Below are 17790 nucleotides of genomic sequence, written 5' to 3'. Positions count from 1 at the left end.
GATTGACCTGAGCTTTGATTAATATTGTGAATTTTAATCTTAATGAAATTGACAATTTGATGTATCCATGGCAAACTTTGGAGGGGGATGGAATTTGCAAGAATCATGCTCTGCACGAGGTCAATTTTTCTTGTTTGCATGTTTGTTTGTCTGTGTGCAGGATATCTCAAAAAAGTTGTGGACGGATCTGGATGAAATTTTGTGGGCAGGTTGTGTGTGTGACAAGGACGAACTGATTAGATTTTGCTGAAGATCCGGATCTGGATCAGACGACTCGAATTTTTTTCGTGATTCTTCACCATTGAGAGACAGGGTTAAAAACGACATGGTACTGGATGGAATGATATTTCAAACTTGTATTGATTGTGCCCGATATGTTCCACTGGATCAGACATCACGTGGTGAAGGTTGTGCGCTCGGCCGAGTGCCCTTCCAGTTAAATGCCGTTTTGTTTGTCGTTTTGATTTTCGCACCAACGACATCGTTACGAAATCTGATGAATGTTTGTTCGTTCGAAGGGATCACATGTATAATAAGGGGTCATTGGATTCTCGAGTGAAGACAGCAGCTGTGAGCTCCAACAACCACTTCTCCATTCATGAGATAATGGTTTAACTACTTGTTCCGCGTTTATCAAACTCCGCAAGTTGAACACCCAGACATTTGTACGAGAAACGTTTGACATACGGAACACGGGTCCAGTTCCAGGGGGATGTCCCGAGCACTTTTCCCGCACTCCGAACACACGAAATGCCCGAAGTGACCGCTAAATACGCCGATCCAACCCGACTGAACCAACAACTTCCTTCTTAACCCGGGAGTCATCAGGTGACTTCACTTACAGTTTGTACCAAACTTACCGCACAACACCGCGACCTCCAGGCTCAGCCAATCCCACCAAAAGCGCCCGGTGAATCCAGCGACACGCGACCACGGGCGCCGCCATCTTACTCGTCTTATTTATAAACGTAAAAACAATCCGGGTGCTCCGCCTCGTCTCGCCAGGCCCCGCCTCGTCTCCCCAGGCCCCGCCTCGTCTCCCCAGGCCCCGCCTCGTCTCCCCAGGCTCCGCCTCGTCTCCCCAGGCTCCGCCTCATCTCCCCAGGCCCCGCCTCGTCTCCCCAGGCCCCGCCTCGTCTCCCCAGGCCCCGCCTCGTCTCCCCAGGCCCCGCCTCGTCTCCCCAGGCCCCGCCTCGTCTCCCCAGGCTCCGCCTCGTCTCCCCAGGCTCCGCCTCATCTCCCCAGGCCCCGCCTCGTCTCCCCAGGCTTCCCCTCGTCTCCCCAGGCTCCGCCTCGTCTCGCCAGGCCCCGCCTCGTCTCCCCAGGCTCCGCCTCGTCTCCCCAGGCCCCGCCTAGTCTCGCCAGGCCCCGCCTAGTCTCCCAAGGCTCCTCCTCGTCTCCCCAGGCCCCGCCTCGTCTCCCAAGGCTCCTCCTCGTCTCCCCAGGCCCCGCCTAGTCTCCCAAGGCTCCTCCTCGTCTCCCCAGGCTTCCCCTCGTCTCCCCAGGCTCCGCCTCGTCTCCCCAGGCCCCGCCTCGTCTCCCCAGGCTCCGCCTCGTCTCCCCAGGCTCCGCCTCGTCTCCCCAGGCCCCGCCTCGTCTCCCCAGGCCCCGCCTCGTCTCCCCAGGCCCCGCCTCGTCTCCCCAGGCTCCGCCTCGTCTCCCCAGGCTCCGCCTCGTCTCCCCAGGCCCCGCCTCGTCTCCCCAGGCTTCCCCTCGTCTCCCCAGGCTCCGCCTCGTCTCCCCAGGCCCCGCCTCGTCTCCCCAGGCCCCGCCTCGTCTCGACAGGCCCCGCCTCGTCTCCCCAGGCTTCCCCTCGTCTCCCCAGGCTCCGCCTCGTCTCGCCAGGCCCCGCCTCGTCTCCCAAGGCTCCGCCTCGTCTCCCCAGGCCCCGCCTAGTCTCGCCAGGCCCCGCCTAGTCTCCCAAGGCTCCTCCTCGTCTCCCCAGGCCCCGCCTCGTCTCCCAAGGCTCCTCCTCGTCTCCCCAGGCCCCGCCTAGTCTCCCAAGGCTCCTCCTCGTCTCCCCAGGCTTCCCCTCGTCTCCCCAGGCTCCGCCTCGTCTCCCCAGGCCCCGCCTCGTCTCCCCAGGCCCCGCCTCGTCTCCCCAGGCCCCGCCTCGTCTCCCCAGGCCCCGCCTCGTCTCCCCAGGCCCCGCCTCGTCTCCCCAGGCCCCGCCTCGTCTCCCCAGGCTCCGCCTCGTCTCCCCAGGCCCCGCCTCGTCTCCCCAGGCTTCCCCTCGTCTCCCCAGGCTCCGCCTCGTCTCCCCAGGCCCCGCCTCGTCTCCCCAGGCCCCGCCTCGTCTCCCCAGGCCCCGCCTCGTCTCGACAGGCCCCGCCTCGTCTCCCCAGGCCCCGCCTAGTCTCCCAAGGCTCCGCCTCGTCTCCCCAGGCTCCGCCTCGTCTCCCCATGCTCCGCCTCGTCTCCCCAGGCCCCGCCTCGTCTCCCCAGGCCCCGCCTCGTCTCCCAAGGCTCCTCCTCGTCTCCCCAGGCCCCGCCTAGTCTCCCAAGGCTCCTCCTCGTCTCCCCAGGCTTCCCCTCGTCTCCCCAGGCTCCGCCTCATCTCCCCAGGCCCCGCCTCGTCTCCCCAGGCTCCGCCTCGTCTCCCCAGGCTCCGCCTCGTCTCCCCAGGCCCCGCCTCGTCTCCCCAGGCCCCGCCTCGTCTCCCCAGGCTCCGCCTCGTCTCCCCAGGCTCCGCCTCGTCTCCCCAGGCCCCGCCTCGTCTCCCCAGGCTTCCCCTCGTCTCCCCAGGCTCCGCCTCGTCTCCCCAGGCCCCGCCTCGTCTCCCCAGGCCCCGCCTCGTCTCGACAGGCCCCGCCTCGTCTCCCCAGGCTCCGCCTCGTCTCCCCAGGCCCCGCCTCGTCTCCCCAGGCTTCCCCTCGTCTCCCCAGGCTCCGCCTCGTCTCGCCAGGCCCCGCCTCGTCTCCCAAGGCTCCGCCTCGTCTCCCCAGGCCCCGCCTAGTCTCGCCAGGCCCCGCCTAGTCTCCCAAGGCTCCTCCTCGTCTCCCCAGGCCCCGCCTCGTCTCCCAAGGCTCCTCCTCGTCTCCCCAGGCCCCGCCTAGTCTCCCAAGGCTCCTCCTCGTCTCCCCAGGCTTCCCCTCGTCTCCCCAGGCTCCGCCTCATCTCCCCAGGCCCCGCCTCGTCTCCCCAGGCTCCGCCTCGTCTCCCCAGGCCCCGCCTCGTCTCCCCAGGCCCCGCCTCGTCTCCCCAGGCCCCGCCTCGTCTCCCCAGGCTCCGCCTCGTCTCCCCAGGCTCCGCCTCATCTCCCCAGGCCCCGCCTCGTCTCCCCAGGCTTCCCCTCGTCTCCCCATGCTCCGCCTCGTCTCCCCAGGCCCCGCCTCGTCTCCCCAGGCTCCTCCTCGTCTCCCCAGGCTCCTCCTCGTCTCCCCAGGCTCCGCCTCGTCTCCCCATGCCCCGCCAACTCTCCCCAGGCTCCAGCTCGTCTCCCCATGCCCTCCTCGTCTCCCAAGGCCCCTCCTCGTCTCCCCATGCCCCGCCAACTCTCCCCAGGCTCCGCCTCGTCTCCCAAGGAGATGTCTCCCCAAGGTTCCGCCTCCGACCCTCAGCTCTGTCTCTTTACTGCAGAACTTTATGACGTAACATTATGCTTCACAAACAAACTTGATCGCAATAGGAAGGTCTGTCATTACAACGAAGAAGTATTAGAAGCTGTTTACATATTGCATGTGAAATTGGAGCAGAATGATTGACTCGACATCACAGCCAGATTGTGACGGTAAATCAGTCGTCACAGCCAGGTTGTAAAGGTAATCGCTCGACGTCACAGCCAGGTTGCAAAGGTAATGGCTCGACGTCACAGCCAGGTTGTAAAGGTAATGGCTCGACGTCACAGCCAGGTTGCAAAGGTAATGGCTCGACATCACAGCCAGGTTGTAAAGGTAATGGCTCGACGTCACAGCCAGGTTGTAAAGGTAATGGCTCGACGTCACAGCCAGGTTGCAAAGGTAATGGCTCGACATCACAGCCAGGTTGTAAAGGTAATCGCTCGACGTCACAGCCAGGTTGTAAAGGTAATGGCTCGACATCACAGCCAGGTTGTAAAGGTAATGGCTCGACGTCACAGCCAGGTTGTAAAGGTAATGGCTCGACATCACAGCCAGGTTGTGAAGGTAATGGCTCAACATCACAGCCAGGTTGTAAAGGTAATGGCTCAACGCCACAGCCAGGTTGTAAAGGTAATCGCTCAACCTCACAGCCAAGTTGTAAAGGTAATGGCTCGACATCACAGCCAGGTTGTAAAGGTAATGGCTCGACATCACAGCCAGGTTGTAAAGGTAATGGCTCGACGTCACAGCCAGGTTGTAAAGGTAATGGCTCGACGTCACAGCCAGGTTGTAAAGGTAATGGCTCGACATCACAGCCAGGTTGTAAAGGTAATGGCTCAACATCACAGCCAGATTGTAAAGGTAATGGCTCGACGTCACAGCCAGGTTGTAAAGGTAATCGCTCAACGTCACAGTCAGGTTGTAAAGGTAATGGCTCAACATCACAGCCAGATTGTAAAGGTAATGGCTCGACGTCACAGCCAGATTGTAAAGGTAATGGCTCGACGTCACAGCCAGGTTGTAAAGGTAATGGCTCGACGTCACAGCCAGGTTGTAAAGGTATTGGCTCGACGTCACAGCCAGGTTGTAAAGGTAATGGCTCGACGTCACAGCCAGGTTGTAAAGGTAATGGCTCAACATCACAGCCAGGTTGTAAAGGTAATGGCTCAACGTCACAGCCAGTTTGTAAAGGTAATGGCTCAACGTCACAGCCAGGTTGTAAAGGTAATGGCTCAACATCACAGCCAGGTTGCAAAGGTATTGGCTCAACGCCACAGCCAGGTTGTAAAGGTAATGGATCGACGTCACAGCCAGGTTGTGAAGGTCATCGCTCAACGTCACAGTCAGGTTGTAAAGGTAATGGCTCGACATCACAGCCAGGTTGTGAAGGTAATGGCTCAACATCACAGCCAGATTGTAAAGGTAATGGCTCGATGTCACAGCCAGGTTGTAAAGGTAATCGCTCAACGTCACAGTCAGGTTGTAAAGGTAATGGCTCAACATCACAGCCAGATTGTAAAGGTAATGGCTCGACGTCACAGCCAGATTGTAAAGGTAATGGCTCGACGTCACAGCCAGGTTGTAAAGGTATTGGCTCAACGTCACAGCCAGGTTGTAAAGGTAATGGCTCGACGTCACAGCCAGGTTGTAAAGGTAATGGCTCAACATCACAGCCAGGTTATAAAGGTAATGGCTCAACATCACAGCCAGGTTGTAAAGGTAATGGCTCGAAGTCACAGCCAGGTTGTAAAGGTAATGGATCGACGTCACAGCCAGGTTGTAAAGGTAATGGCTCGACGTCACAGCCAGGTTGTAAAGGTATTGGCTCAACATCACAGCCAGGTTGTAAAGGTATTGTTTCAACATCACAGCCAGGTTGTAAAGGTAATGGCTCAACGCCACAGCCAGGTTGTAAAGGTAATGGCTCAACGCCACAGCCAAGTTGTAAAGGTAATGGCTCGACATCACAGCCAGGTTGTAAAGGTAATCGCTCGACCTCACAGCCAGGCTGAAACGCAGGGGTTCCCAACCTGGGGTGCCCGCACCCCCTGGTGGTGCGAGATGGAATTTCAGGGGGTGCGACAAAGAGTGGGTTGTTTCCTTGAGTGACGAGTCATCACTCAGCCCGCTGTCAGTGTGCCATGAGAAGTGGTCGTCGGTGGTTGTATTGCGTAGATAGTAATCTCGTTTCCGAGTGTTTGTCAAAAGAAAAATGAAAAAGAAAAAATTTATTTATTTATAATCAAAAGGAGAATCTAACAGAATTAACATACAAGTAAAGTAACTGATTGTCAGAGTATTGCTTTTAAAAGCATTATAACGCAACATCTGACAATCATTGTACATCATTATGCCTACATTGTCGGAGTAAGATATTTGTCTTTGTTCATTTTTACGAGCGAGTGACTGGTTGTAGTACACCCGGTGATGGGCTGGAAAACTGTTGCAGCTTGTTACAAATTTGCACTGTGTCTCCATACTGAGTGTGATTTATCTTAGCACGTTGACCGCCATCCGTATTATTGAGTACTACCACTGGTGAACACTTTATCAATAGAATTTAATCGTGAACATTATAAACTTTCGGAAAACTAGTATTTAGGCACTTTTGCGGAATAATGGTAATTTAACAATTTCTTGTTTTATCGTCTTGAAGTTAGTATTTTATATTTGACATCAGTTAATTGTAAAACAGTGTAGAAACGTGTTTTGAGTACTATTTAAATTTCTGCATTGATGAAAAAGGAGATTCCAGACTTGCAAGTTACCCATCGTTTTCATCATCAGCATGCTTTGGCATCAAAAACATTGCCTCCAAATTTGAAGAAGGTCCTTGCTTGATACTTGTGTGAAGATCAACAACTGGATCAGGGGGAGAGCTTTGAACCATCGCATCTTCAAATCATTTTGTGAGGATCTGGGTTGTGAACATTCAGTTTGGCTTTTCCACACAGAAGTCCGTTGGTTGTCACGAGTACAAACTTCGAACCCGCTTCTTTGAACTGCGGGAAGAAATCAAAGTTTTTTTTTTTTCTGGAGGAGCGTGAATGTGATCTGGTTGGGGCATTGGGATCACAGGAATTCGCCCAAATGCTGGCTTACTTAGCTGACATTTTCACTCGTATGAATGACCTGAGTATTTCTCTTCAAGGAAAAAGGGATAAACATATTGAAGGCTTGTGAAAAGTTGAATTCCTTCAAAGAAAAGTTACATCTTTGGCGTCGAAGGATGGAAAGAGGCAGTCTCTCAAATTTTCCTTCACGAGAAGAGATGGTTGATGATGCTGGATCCATAACTCCGACTGTGCGTGAAGAAATTGTGGCTTATTTGGAAATGCTGTCAGAATCGTTTGATGGATATTTTCTTGCTGGAGACCTGAAGATTTCAGAAGAATGGATCATGAATCCATATTCTTATAATTTGGAGAAAATATCAGATGATGAAGAGCTGAAAGAAGAGCTTATTGATTTGCGGACAAATCGAACTCTTGAAATGCAATTTGAAAGCAAGACTTTGGAGGAGTTTTGGTGTGCAGCAATGGATATGTTCCCAAGACTTGGTGGAAACGCACTCCACGTCCTCATTCCATTTGCAACAATTTACTTGTGTGAATGTGGACTCAGTTCTCTTTTGTCAATCAAGACAAAATCTAGGAATCGCCTGAATCCACAGCGCAGACCTACAGATCGCAGTCAGCAAAAAAGTTCCACATTTTGACAAAATCGTGAATGAGAAGCAGGAGCAAAGATGTCATAGAATTTTATGTTCACTATTGGGATTGATTTTACCGTTTACAATTTTTTCTGAATAAATTGGAATAGAATTGCTCAATTTATACTTGCATTTTATGCACCGAGGTAAAAGCTTATTTTTTAAGTTCAATTTGTTCACCTGCAGTATTGTATGTGGTTCAATAATTATAAATTAGACTTCTTTATCTTCAAATGTGATATCACTTTTATAGGGGGTGCGAACATGAATCGAACATTTCCTAGGAGTGTGGGGCATAGAAAAGGTTGGGAACCACTGCTGTAAGGTAATCGCTCGACGTCACAGCCAGGTTGTAAAGGTAATCGCTCGACGTCACAGCCAGGTTGTGAAGGTAATCGCTCGACGTCACAGCCAGGTTGTAAAGGTAATCGCTCCACATCACAGCCAGGTTGTAAAGGTAATCCCTCGACATCACAGCCAGGTTGTAAAGGTAATCGCTCGACTTCACAGCCAAGTTGTAAAGGTAATCACTCAATCACAGCCAGGTTGTAAAGGTAATCACTCGACATCACAGCCAGGTTGTAAAGGTAATCAATTGAGGTCACCTCACTGCGATATTCACCTTGATGATCAAACTTCTCGCCCTATACAAACACGTGTAATATCTCCTCATTTTGTTTCTTCAAAATAGATAAAGACATTCAAATGAAACAGATACTAACATTAATCTTTATTCTACCGTGGCACACATCTATTTCTCAACATAATCACCACTGCGGTCCACACCTTCCTTCCCATGCTCAAGTAGTTTTGTGTTGCCGTCACAATAGAACTGCATCCTGTTGACTTAACCAGCGCTTCACAGTGGTCTTGACGTCGACGGAAGAAAAATGTTCTCCACGAAGGTGTTTCTGAAGTTTGGCGAAGAGATGAAAATCTGATTGAGTCAGAGCTGGTGATCCTTTGTGGTGGTACTCCATTGGACCGTCTTTTACTCTCAGGATCATAATGGTGCACCCAACTGTCATCTCCAGTCAGTCATCCCAACTCTCATCTCCAGCACTGAAAATGTCATACTGCCATCTTGACTAATGCAGCAATTAAACATTTCAGGTCGAATTTATTAAAGTCAGACACGCGTAGAATCGCTAATCATGAGATGATCACCCGTTCAAAATTAGTCGCCAATCACTGAAGAGTGATTATCTAATTCGAGTTGAAAACCTAATCACAAACGTTTAAATAACAAAGAAACTTCTACACGTCGGTGAGAGCATGTTTAAGAGTGCGTTTAAGGCCATGAAACAAGCATAGGTGTCTTATAATTGGTAGTTTACATGGCTCATTTGCTTGAATTAGCTCAAGAGAAGGCAAAGAGGACAGCAATAGGGCAGTTCACCGACATGCATTGAGAATCTGAGGATAGATGCAATCCTCTGGGGAAGTATGACAATATCAAATTTGTCCAGATTTGCAGACTCGAAGGAATCATTTCGTTGGCTGCTGAATCTAGTGCAAGATGACCTGGATCAACTTACGATGAGGGGCAATGCGTTGAAACCCCTCTAACAATTGTCCGTGGTGCTGCGATTCTATGCAGGTGCATCATGATTGGATGTTGGAGATATGTGCGGTGTTTAACAGTGCAGGCTAATCATCAGCTGGACACACACAACTAAACGGCTGTTTATTTCCCTTCGTAAATTGCTATCTGGATGGGTGATTAGCTGAGTGCTTACAACGATGGTTTTTGTCACCGATTAAGGATTAGGCGTGTGTTAGCAAGATGCTCGCTAAACGCCTTTCGTAAATTCGACCCGCAGTATCAGAATCACCAAACTTCACACCCAGTGGTGGAAAGAAATAATGTATGGACTGTGCTTAATTTCATTCGAATATCTTTTCCTGTTTTGGAGAAAAAGAATAGGAGGCATTACTTTTCAACACGATATCGTATGCATGTAAATAGAGAGTTCATTACCATATGTACTCTCTCACAAATGAAAGACAAGAGAAATCACAACTGAACTATTACGATACACGAAGAATACACACTATTACCTCCGCCACTGAAGGTGGACAGAGACTATGTTTTCACCCCTGTCTGTCTGTAAGTAGGATATCTCAAAACGTTATGGACGGATTCAGACGAAATTTGGTGGAGAGTTTGGGTGTGTGACAAGGACGAAATGATTCGATTTTGGTAAAGATCTAGATCCGGATACAAGAATTTTTGAGTGATTCACCATTGAACGATATATAGCACGATATCTCAAAATGCTATGGAAGAATTCAGCTAAAACATAGCGGACAGGTTGGGTGTCTGCCAAGAACGAATGGATTAGATTTTACTGAAGATCTGGATGTGGATACTATAATTGTTTAAATTATTCTTCACCACTGAGAGATGAGACCAAATATGATATATCATACAATATCTCAAAAAGCAATGGACAGATTATGACAAAACTAGGTGGACGAGTTGGTTCGGTGACAAGAACAAGCTGATTAAATTTTGGTTCAGGTCCAGATTCAGATTCAGCCTATTAGTGGGATACAAAACAAACTGTTCAGTCTGGTGGAGGTATGTGCTCTACCGCATGCTGTTCCAGTTAACCTCCATCCACCTTAGGTGGTGGAGGTATGTTTTCCATCCCTGGTCTGTTTGTGAGTAGGATATGTAAAAAAGACGTTGTCGACAGATTCGGACGAAACTTGGTGGAGAGGTTGGGTGTGTAAAAAGGATGAACTAATTCGATTTTGGTGAAGACCTGGAAACAATAATTTTTTAATTTTAAAGTAATTCTTCATTGTTGAGAGATGAGGCCAAAAACGATATGTGGCATGATATCTCAAAAAGTTGTGGACAACCTATGACAAAACTTGGTGGATAAGTTTCCTAGGTGACGAGAACAAGCCGATTCGATTTTGGTTCAGGTCCGGATCCAGATCTGGCCTCTCAGTGGGATACAAAACGTAAAGTGTTTAGCATGGTTGAGGTATACCCTCTACCGAGTGCCATCCTAGTTGCAACTGCATTCAGTGCACCTAAGCTTCAGTCCATCAAAACCCAAAAATATCAGTCCTTCCACAGGATAAAAAAAAACAAAAAACACAGCGGGTAAAGGTTATTATATAATTAAATTATCTTGGCAACTTGTGTGAGTAGCACGTCCACTCTGTTGACATTTTGTTCCTAATAAAAGGTCAAACGTTGTATATGAGAAGAGGCAATGTTTTAAGCAAACTATTTTCTGCTTGGCACAAGATGGAACAGCTGTAATGTTTTGTACTCTTCCATGGATGACAACCCAAACACAAAAACCTTGTATTTTCAGGATACAACTAGAGGGGGAGCACTCGGCAGAGTGCAAAACCTCCGCCGCCAATACTGCTAGGTCACTCAAGTGAACCTGATATCCTATTCATTCAATTTGACGTCAACAGTGCTCACAGAGTTATAGTTCGCAACTTTCCCTTTTACTTTTAACTTTTACATACTCAATTCATTCGTTATAACTAGATTCCTTGAGACAGAAATTGATTTTACGTGGGTATATTCCCCTGAAGTTCCAAAATCAGCCGCAATTATAATTTTGGCATGTTTTTTGTTGGAAATCACTTATAACATGTAGAAATGCAAAAAAAAAAAATCGAAATTTTGTTGAAAAAAAAATTGCAAATTTTTTTTCTCTAACAATTTTTTTCTGGGGGCGGGGGGGGGGAGGGGGGGTTGGAAATCACTTAAAACATGTAGAAATGCAAAAAAAAAGAAATCGAAATTTTGTTGAAAAAAAAAGTTGTAAAAATTTTTTTTATCTAACAATTTTTTTTTTGGGGGGGGGGGGTGGGTGAATATCACTTAAAACATGTAGAAATGCAAAAAAAAAAATTCAAATATTTTTTAAAATTGGCTGCCATAGCGGCCATATTGGATTTTGGACCAAGTCCAAAATCTAATGGCATGATCCTTGGACCAGACCTAACCCCTCCCACCAAGTTTCGTCGAAATCCGTCGAGGTGTTTTTCCGTAATACTGTTCACAAACAAACAAACAAACAGAAAGGGGTGAAAACAGTAACCTCCATCCATCTTTGATGGCGGAGGTTAACTCGAGGGGGAGCACTCGGGAGAGTGCAAAACCTCTGCCACCAATACTGCTAGGTCACTCAAGTGAACCTTATATCTTATTCATTAAATATGATGTCAACAGTGCTGACAGTTATAGTTCTTTTCTCCAACATTTTTTCTTTGGGGGGGGGGGGGTTGGAAATCACTGAAAACATGTAAAAATGCAAAAAAAATAAAAAAAAAAATAAAAAAATTTGTTGAAAAAAAAAGTTGCAATTTTTTTTCTCTAACAATTTTTTTTTTTGGGGGGGGTGGAAATCACTTAAAACATGTAGAAATGCAAAAAAAAAATTTTTTGGGGGGGGAACAATTTTTTTGGGGGCGGGGTGGAAATCACTGAAAACGTAAAAAAAAAATTTTTTTTCTCAAACTTTTTTGGGGGGGGGTTGGAAATCACTTAAAATATGTATAAATGCAAAAAAAGAATTTTCCTCTAACAATTTTTTTTGGGGGGGGGTTGGAAATCACTTAAAACATGTAGAAATGCAAAAAAAAAAATTTTTTCTCTAACAATTTTTTTTTGGGGGGGGGGAACCAAGTCCAAAATTTAATGGCATGATCCTTGGACCATACCTAACCCCCCCCCACCAAGTTTCGTCGAAATCCGTCGAGGAGTTTTTCCGTAATACTGTTCACAAACAAACAAACAGAAAGGGGTGAAAACAGTAACCTCCATCAATCTTCGAAGATGGTGGAGGTTAATAAATAATGCTTTCAAAGGGAAGGCAAAAACCCAAGCTTCTTTGGACAAAGGCTTGCATTTGTATTTTGGGAGACTATGCCACCTGGTATGCATCTATTTCATTGTGCAGAGGTACACCCCTTTCCCTCAGGCACTTTTCCACGTATTTTTGCCTTATTTTAGAAGCTCTGAGCTATGTTCAGGAACAATCCTTACCTGACACATACAATATATGTCTCTCGTCGTGGTGGGTTTTAGGGGTTTCTGCGCATGTGCACTGAGCATTCTGGGGGTGGATTACATCATTTTGAAAGTCGCGTATTGTGCTTAAAATGCCCAAACTCTTTTGGCCAGTATCATAGCTGAAATTTAAATGCCTGCACAGCTTACGTCAGTCTGCACAATCACCACTTGCCTCGCAGTATTAGTCTGGTCATCAAAGATTGGAGAGTGAGTACTTGGCTGGAATGTGCAGAGGCTTGTGCTTCATGAAAATGCTCATAGATGCTGTAATGCTTACTTAGAGTGAAATGTAAACTGTTGGAGGGCTTCAAGGACCAAACTCAAAACATGATTCACCAATGATCATGATCACATGAGAAAACGATGTCCTCCAAATAAATTGGCGGCATTGAATGACCATACATTTATACTCCCTCAAATGAATGACACAGCACAAGTTACTTGTAAAAAAATTTTTTTAAATAAATCATTTAAAGGAGATACAGCAACTAAGTCACAGTGACTCGAACGTAAAAATGTCAAAAAATATGGTTTGCATTGCAACAGACTCTAACCCTTAAAGGCTTTTGCACAAGCCCTGTGTGTTTCTTCATCCTTCCCTTTTGCATTCACAAATCGCCGTGAAAGCGGGCATTTAAACAGAAACCTCGAGGTATCATCATTCTTGACATGTCAACTCAAGCTGTACCAACAACTAAATCTCCAATGGCTCACCCAGAGCTTCCACGACTCACTATATCGAGTCTTGCTCAAGCTTCTGTCACTTCTATCCATAATCAAGCACTCGGGTCCTCCACAACCGAGGTCGCCTTTAGCACTACTCAAACACCAAATTCGCTCATCCACAACCACTAAACTCACCCTTAAGCCTCAGCCATGCTGAAGTGTCAATCTCACTCTCAGCCCCACCCAACTCAGACTTAGCTCCACCAAAGCACCAAAATTAGGCTGTCCCACTCAAGCGCCAACCTCGCCCTCAACCCCGTCAAAGCGCCAACCTTGCCCTCAGCCCCGCCAAAGCGCCAACCTTGCCCTCAGCCCCGCCAAAGCGCCAACCTTGCCCTCAGCCCCGCCAAAGCGCCAACCTCGCCCTCAGCCCCGCCAAAGCACCAACCTCGCCCTCAGCCCCGCCCAAGCGCCAACCTCACCCTCAGCCCCGCCAAAGCACCAACCTCGCCCCCAGCCCCGCCCAAGTGCCAAACTTGTCCTGAGTCATGTCCAAATGCCAAACTCATCCTCGGTCTCATCCAAGGACCAAACTATCCCTCAGCCTTGCCCAAGCACCAAAATCACAGACGGTCACACCTTAGCAGCAAACGAAATTCCCCTCCACATCAGGCTGACCTAAAGTCCAAATTTAACCTCAGCCTCACTCAAATCACCAAAGTCTCATTCAGCTTCACTCAATCACAAAACGCACCATCATTCAAGCATTAAACTTACAATCAGCCTCAAAAGATGATCAATGTTACCTCCAGCCTCAACATAGCACCAAAATTACCCAAGCATCAAGTTCATCCCAAAACTCCCTTCAGTCTTCACAAGAGCTAGTATTCGAGTGCTTGCTAGTTTTCTTGAAAAGAGTTGATTACCAGCTTACTGGTAGGCAAAGTCAGTGGATGCTGCCTGGTGAGCACACAAAGAGCAGTGAGAGTATCACTGGCGAATAGAGTGACCAGGTGCTGGCTGCCTGGTGTGCAGATGAAGGAGATGCTGGCTGGTCAGAAGGCAGGGAGTAGCCGAGTATGGCTAGCTGGCAGGTGGAGAGCGACTTGTGTCTGAGCGTTGGCGTTTGGCTGGTGGAGAATTTTCAGCTGAGGAGCCAGGGTGCTAAAGAAAAATTAAGGGGAGGGATGGAGGAAGCACAAAGGGGAAGGTGGGTGGGGGTGGGGGAGGGGGAGCGATAGAGAGGATAAATGATAAGTGGCAAATCTGCTTTAAATTTTCTGATGTCATCATTTTTTATTTTCCATTTCAGACTTCAGCTTTTGTAAACATTTAATGTCACCCAAGCTGCTTTAAATCACCCATGAAGTATAAACTTGCATCACGTGTCGACCAGACAAGGTGGATTTTTAGATCCTCGTGGAGGATCTCTAAGTGTTACTCACGTTGTTGTTCTTGTGGACTTTTTTGTTTCACAGCCTACAGTTTTCATCGAAAGTTCCTGAAACTTGGCATATTTATGTAAAAATACCCTGCGCAGACAGTAACCATCTCCGATTTTGAAAATTCCTCCTAGAAAAAAAAGTCATGACGTCAAAATATCTCCGCTAATGGAAATCGCCTGAAAATTTATCTCCAAAACTAGGCAAGCTTTTTGAATTCTGTTTGCGGGAATCGAACAGGGCATTAGCAGAGATGAATTACCGCACATATGATACATCACTATGACGTCATATCAATTTTTATGACGTCATTCCTATTTTGACATTTTTTGTTTCACAACCCAGAGTTTTCATCGGATCTTTGTGAAACTTGCCATGGAAAGCAGAAAGCCCACGCGCAGACAGTAACCATCCCCGATTTTGGAAATTCTTCCTAGAAAAAAAAGTTAACGTCATAATATCACCATTATCTCTGAAACTTGTTTGTTTCACAGTCTACAGTTTTCATCGAAACTTGGCATATATATGTAAAAATACCCTGCGCAGACAGTAACCATCTCAGATTTTGAAAATTCCTCCTTAAAAAAAAGTTATGACGTCAAAATATCTCTGCTAATGGAAATCGCCTAAAAATTCTCTGAAACTAGGCAAGCTTTTTGAATTCTGTTTGCGGGAATCGAACAGGGCATTAGCAGAGATGAATTACCGCCAATATGATACATCACTATGACGTCATATCAATTTTATGACGTCATTCCTATTTTTTGACATTTTTTGTTTCACAACCCAGAGTTTTCATCGGATCTTCGTGAAACTTGCCATGTATATGCAGAAACCATCTCCGATTTTGGAAAGTCTTCCTAGAAAATAAAGTTGACGTCATAATATCGCCGCTAATGGCAATCGCCTACATCATTATCTCCGAAACTAGGCAAGCCGTTTGAATTTTGTTTGCGGGAATCAAGTCGGGCATTAGCACAGATAATTTATCACAAACCTGATACATCAGAATGACGTCATATTCGTTTTTATGACGTTATCATTAAGAGGACGAGGATCTTAGCTCATTTGAGCTTGTTAATGACAATCCTTTAGACTACTTCAGGATCCACAAGCTTCTCATCCACATCCTTAATCGTGTTGCCTTGAGCTGGATTTGACCCTCCTCCCTCTGGGTCCTTACCACTATGGCAAAAGTACCAAATGTGCACGTCGCTCGTTTGTTCTTCTTTTCAATTTGAAATCCACATTCTGGAGTCAGCCTTTTTAAAATAATATTCATATAACAGGACCTATATAATGTGAGAAGTGTCTGTTTATGGGTTTGTTTGTTTGACGTTATGCCGTTAGACAAAATAAGTTGAAAAGTGGTGATTGTACTCAGGGTGTGCATCAGAAGAAATTTTTTTTTTCATAACCCCCGGGGGTTCAGGGTTGGGGGAAGAACTCCAATTCTCTATGTACAGTATGTTTATCGTATAGCACCACCTAGTGGAAGCCAGTACTGTGTTAAAAAAAAAAAATCTTAAATTGTAAATGTGGAGGATTAACCCATCCTTAAGGACACGTTCTTTGCCAGTAAACTTCAAATAACTACACCAAGGCCTTCGAGTTATGAGTTCTGAAAAGCCGAGAAATGTCAGGTACAATTTCGGGCTTCGAGACGTTTTTCGTGACATGGCACACCCGATCCTCGGAGTCACTCCCTACCTCACACATCCTTTCAGCAAGAATATTTATCAGATTCGGTCAGTTATTGCCTGCATTGCAAATAGTGTACTTGTCCATTAATCATTCCTCTCAATATCGATTTGCCTTTCCCTATTGTCCTATATAATCATGCTGTGACCATGGCACCTACTTTCAGGCATCGAGGGGCAGTGCTGCTCATGTTGCATTACTAGTCACTAGATTGGGTGTGTGACAAAGAGAAACTGATTAGATTTTGGTGAAGATCGCATCCAGATCTAGAATTTTTTTTTCAATCTTTCAAGTGATGAGTCAACATTGAGAGGTGGGGTCAAAAACGATATATCATTACAGTATAATAAAGTAGGAGTGTCTGTCTGTCTGTCCATCCATCCTTCCATCCCAAAACTACTCCCTCATTTTTGGGGCTAGCCCCACCAAACCTTCTGTGGAACCTTTTGGGGTCCCAGCGGGTGTCCTAAAGTGGGTGGGAGGTTTCATAAATTTCTCAAACAATTATGATTTTGAGTTTCCACCCATATGAAACCTGTCTGTCTGTCTGTCTGTCTGTCTGTTTGTTTGTCTGTCTGTTTGTCTGTCTCTCAGCACATTCACAGGTTCGACATTTGCAGTTTCGCCATTTACCGCATGTGGAAACATTTACTGGTTCGGGAAACCAGTCATTGTTAACAGCTTCATCATCATTAAAGGTATTTATATTTTACACAGTACTACTCCCACAGTTTTGGGGCCAGCCCCACCAAATTTTCTGCCCAGCAGCTTTTGGAGTCCCTTCACGTCACACCTGGAATAATGGTGCCCGTGGAGCACAGGCCAGGGGTTCTTCATCTTTAGGGGCCCTCAAACTTTACCTTTATTTGCCTTATTACTTTTATTCATCATTTATCAGCTGACTGCCACACTGGAAGTACGTTAGCAACACAAAGCTCATGATATTTCCTGGAAATACCTTCATATTTCAGCCATATTTGCGTATGTGATAATTGGATGGCCTTTGAACATTTAATGCATTCAATAAACGTAATAGTGAAGCATTTCCTTGCCAAAGGTTGAAATTATTACTTATTAGCACAGTGAAGGTGGTGAAGGACTGAAGGTTCATTCACAAAACAACTTCGCCCTCCCACTTCTTGCATCTTCCCCAATCTCATGAGAGTTCTCTTGTTCCTCATCCCTCTCCCGCCCCCATTTTCAATTTTCACTGATCCTCTTAAAACTCAGTCCAGTCTCCGGCTCTCAGTGATTCACTGGCAGTGTACCACGACGCTTCTAATGGGGGTACAGAGCACATTCATGGTGAGCAACAGCCCTTATAATATAGGAAAGTGCTAAATGTGTGATAACCCAGATAAACATTTACTTTAGGCCAACGTCTGCCTCGACGTTAGGCCGATCTGATGTTGTCTGGCAGGCCAACGTCGGCTGGCGACATCATCGCTTTTCCAAGCAATTGCAAATGTTGGCAAATAGACGTCGTTTTTACAACCAATTGCTTTTACTTTTACAACTAACTTTTAAAAACCTTTACATCATCCAGCTGTAATTATAAAATTTCTCAAAAACATTTTCTTTTGAGACTTTGGGCTCCCACCCGTGCGTAGCACAGGTACCTCGCTAAGTAGCTCGATATGACAACACTTGGTA

At 46.9% G+C, this 17790-nt stretch overlaps 2 protein-coding genes and 1 long non-coding RNA gene across 9 annotated transcripts in view; 1 reads left to right on the top strand and 2 right to left on the bottom strand.

Annotated features, from left to right (window-relative positions):
* The window catches only part of LOC147018206 (protein NipSnap homolog 2-like), a 35251-nt gene extending 34232 nt beyond the window's left edge, over positions 1–1019 (bottom strand). For both annotated transcript variants that reach the window (XM_085897671.1, XM_085897672.1), the window contains exon 1: positions 861–1019. In XM_085897671.1, coding sequence (XP_085753797.1) covers positions 861–946 — 86 coding nt within the window. In that variant the 5' untranslated portion in view covers positions 947–1019. The remainder of the gene's footprint in view (positions 1–860) is intronic.
* Positions 1020–12765: 11746 nt separating this feature from the next.
* The window catches only part of LOC147018205 (B-cell CLL/lymphoma 7 protein family member A-like), a 36428-nt gene continuing 31403 nt past the window's right edge, over positions 12766–17790 (bottom strand). For all 6 annotated transcript variants that reach the window (XM_085897674.1, XM_085897673.1, XM_085897675.1 and 3 more), the window contains exon 6: positions 12766–14158. In XM_085897674.1, coding sequence (XP_085753800.1) covers positions 14050–14158 — 109 coding nt within the window. In that variant the 3' untranslated portion in view covers positions 12766–14049. The remainder of the gene's footprint in view (positions 14159–17790) is intronic.
* Positions 16734–17790, top strand: part of LOC147018204 (uncharacterized) — a 55059-nt gene continuing 54002 nt past the window's right edge. Inside the window, exon 1 of the long non-coding RNA XR_015062315.1 lies at positions 16734–16835. This is a non-coding gene — a long non-coding RNA (uncharacterized LOC147018204). The remainder of the gene's footprint in view (positions 16836–17790) is intronic.

This window comes from Eptatretus burgeri, chromosome 10, assembly GCF_056783735.1.
Source record: "Eptatretus burgeri isolate ZD-2024b chromosome 10, Ebu_testis_v1, whole genome shotgun sequence".
Taxonomy (NCBI): Eukaryota; Metazoa; Chordata; class Myxini; order Myxiniformes; family Myxinidae; genus Eptatretus; species Eptatretus burgeri.
Note: the sequence above shows the minus strand (reverse complement) of the source record. Positions and strands in the feature narration are given on the sequence as shown.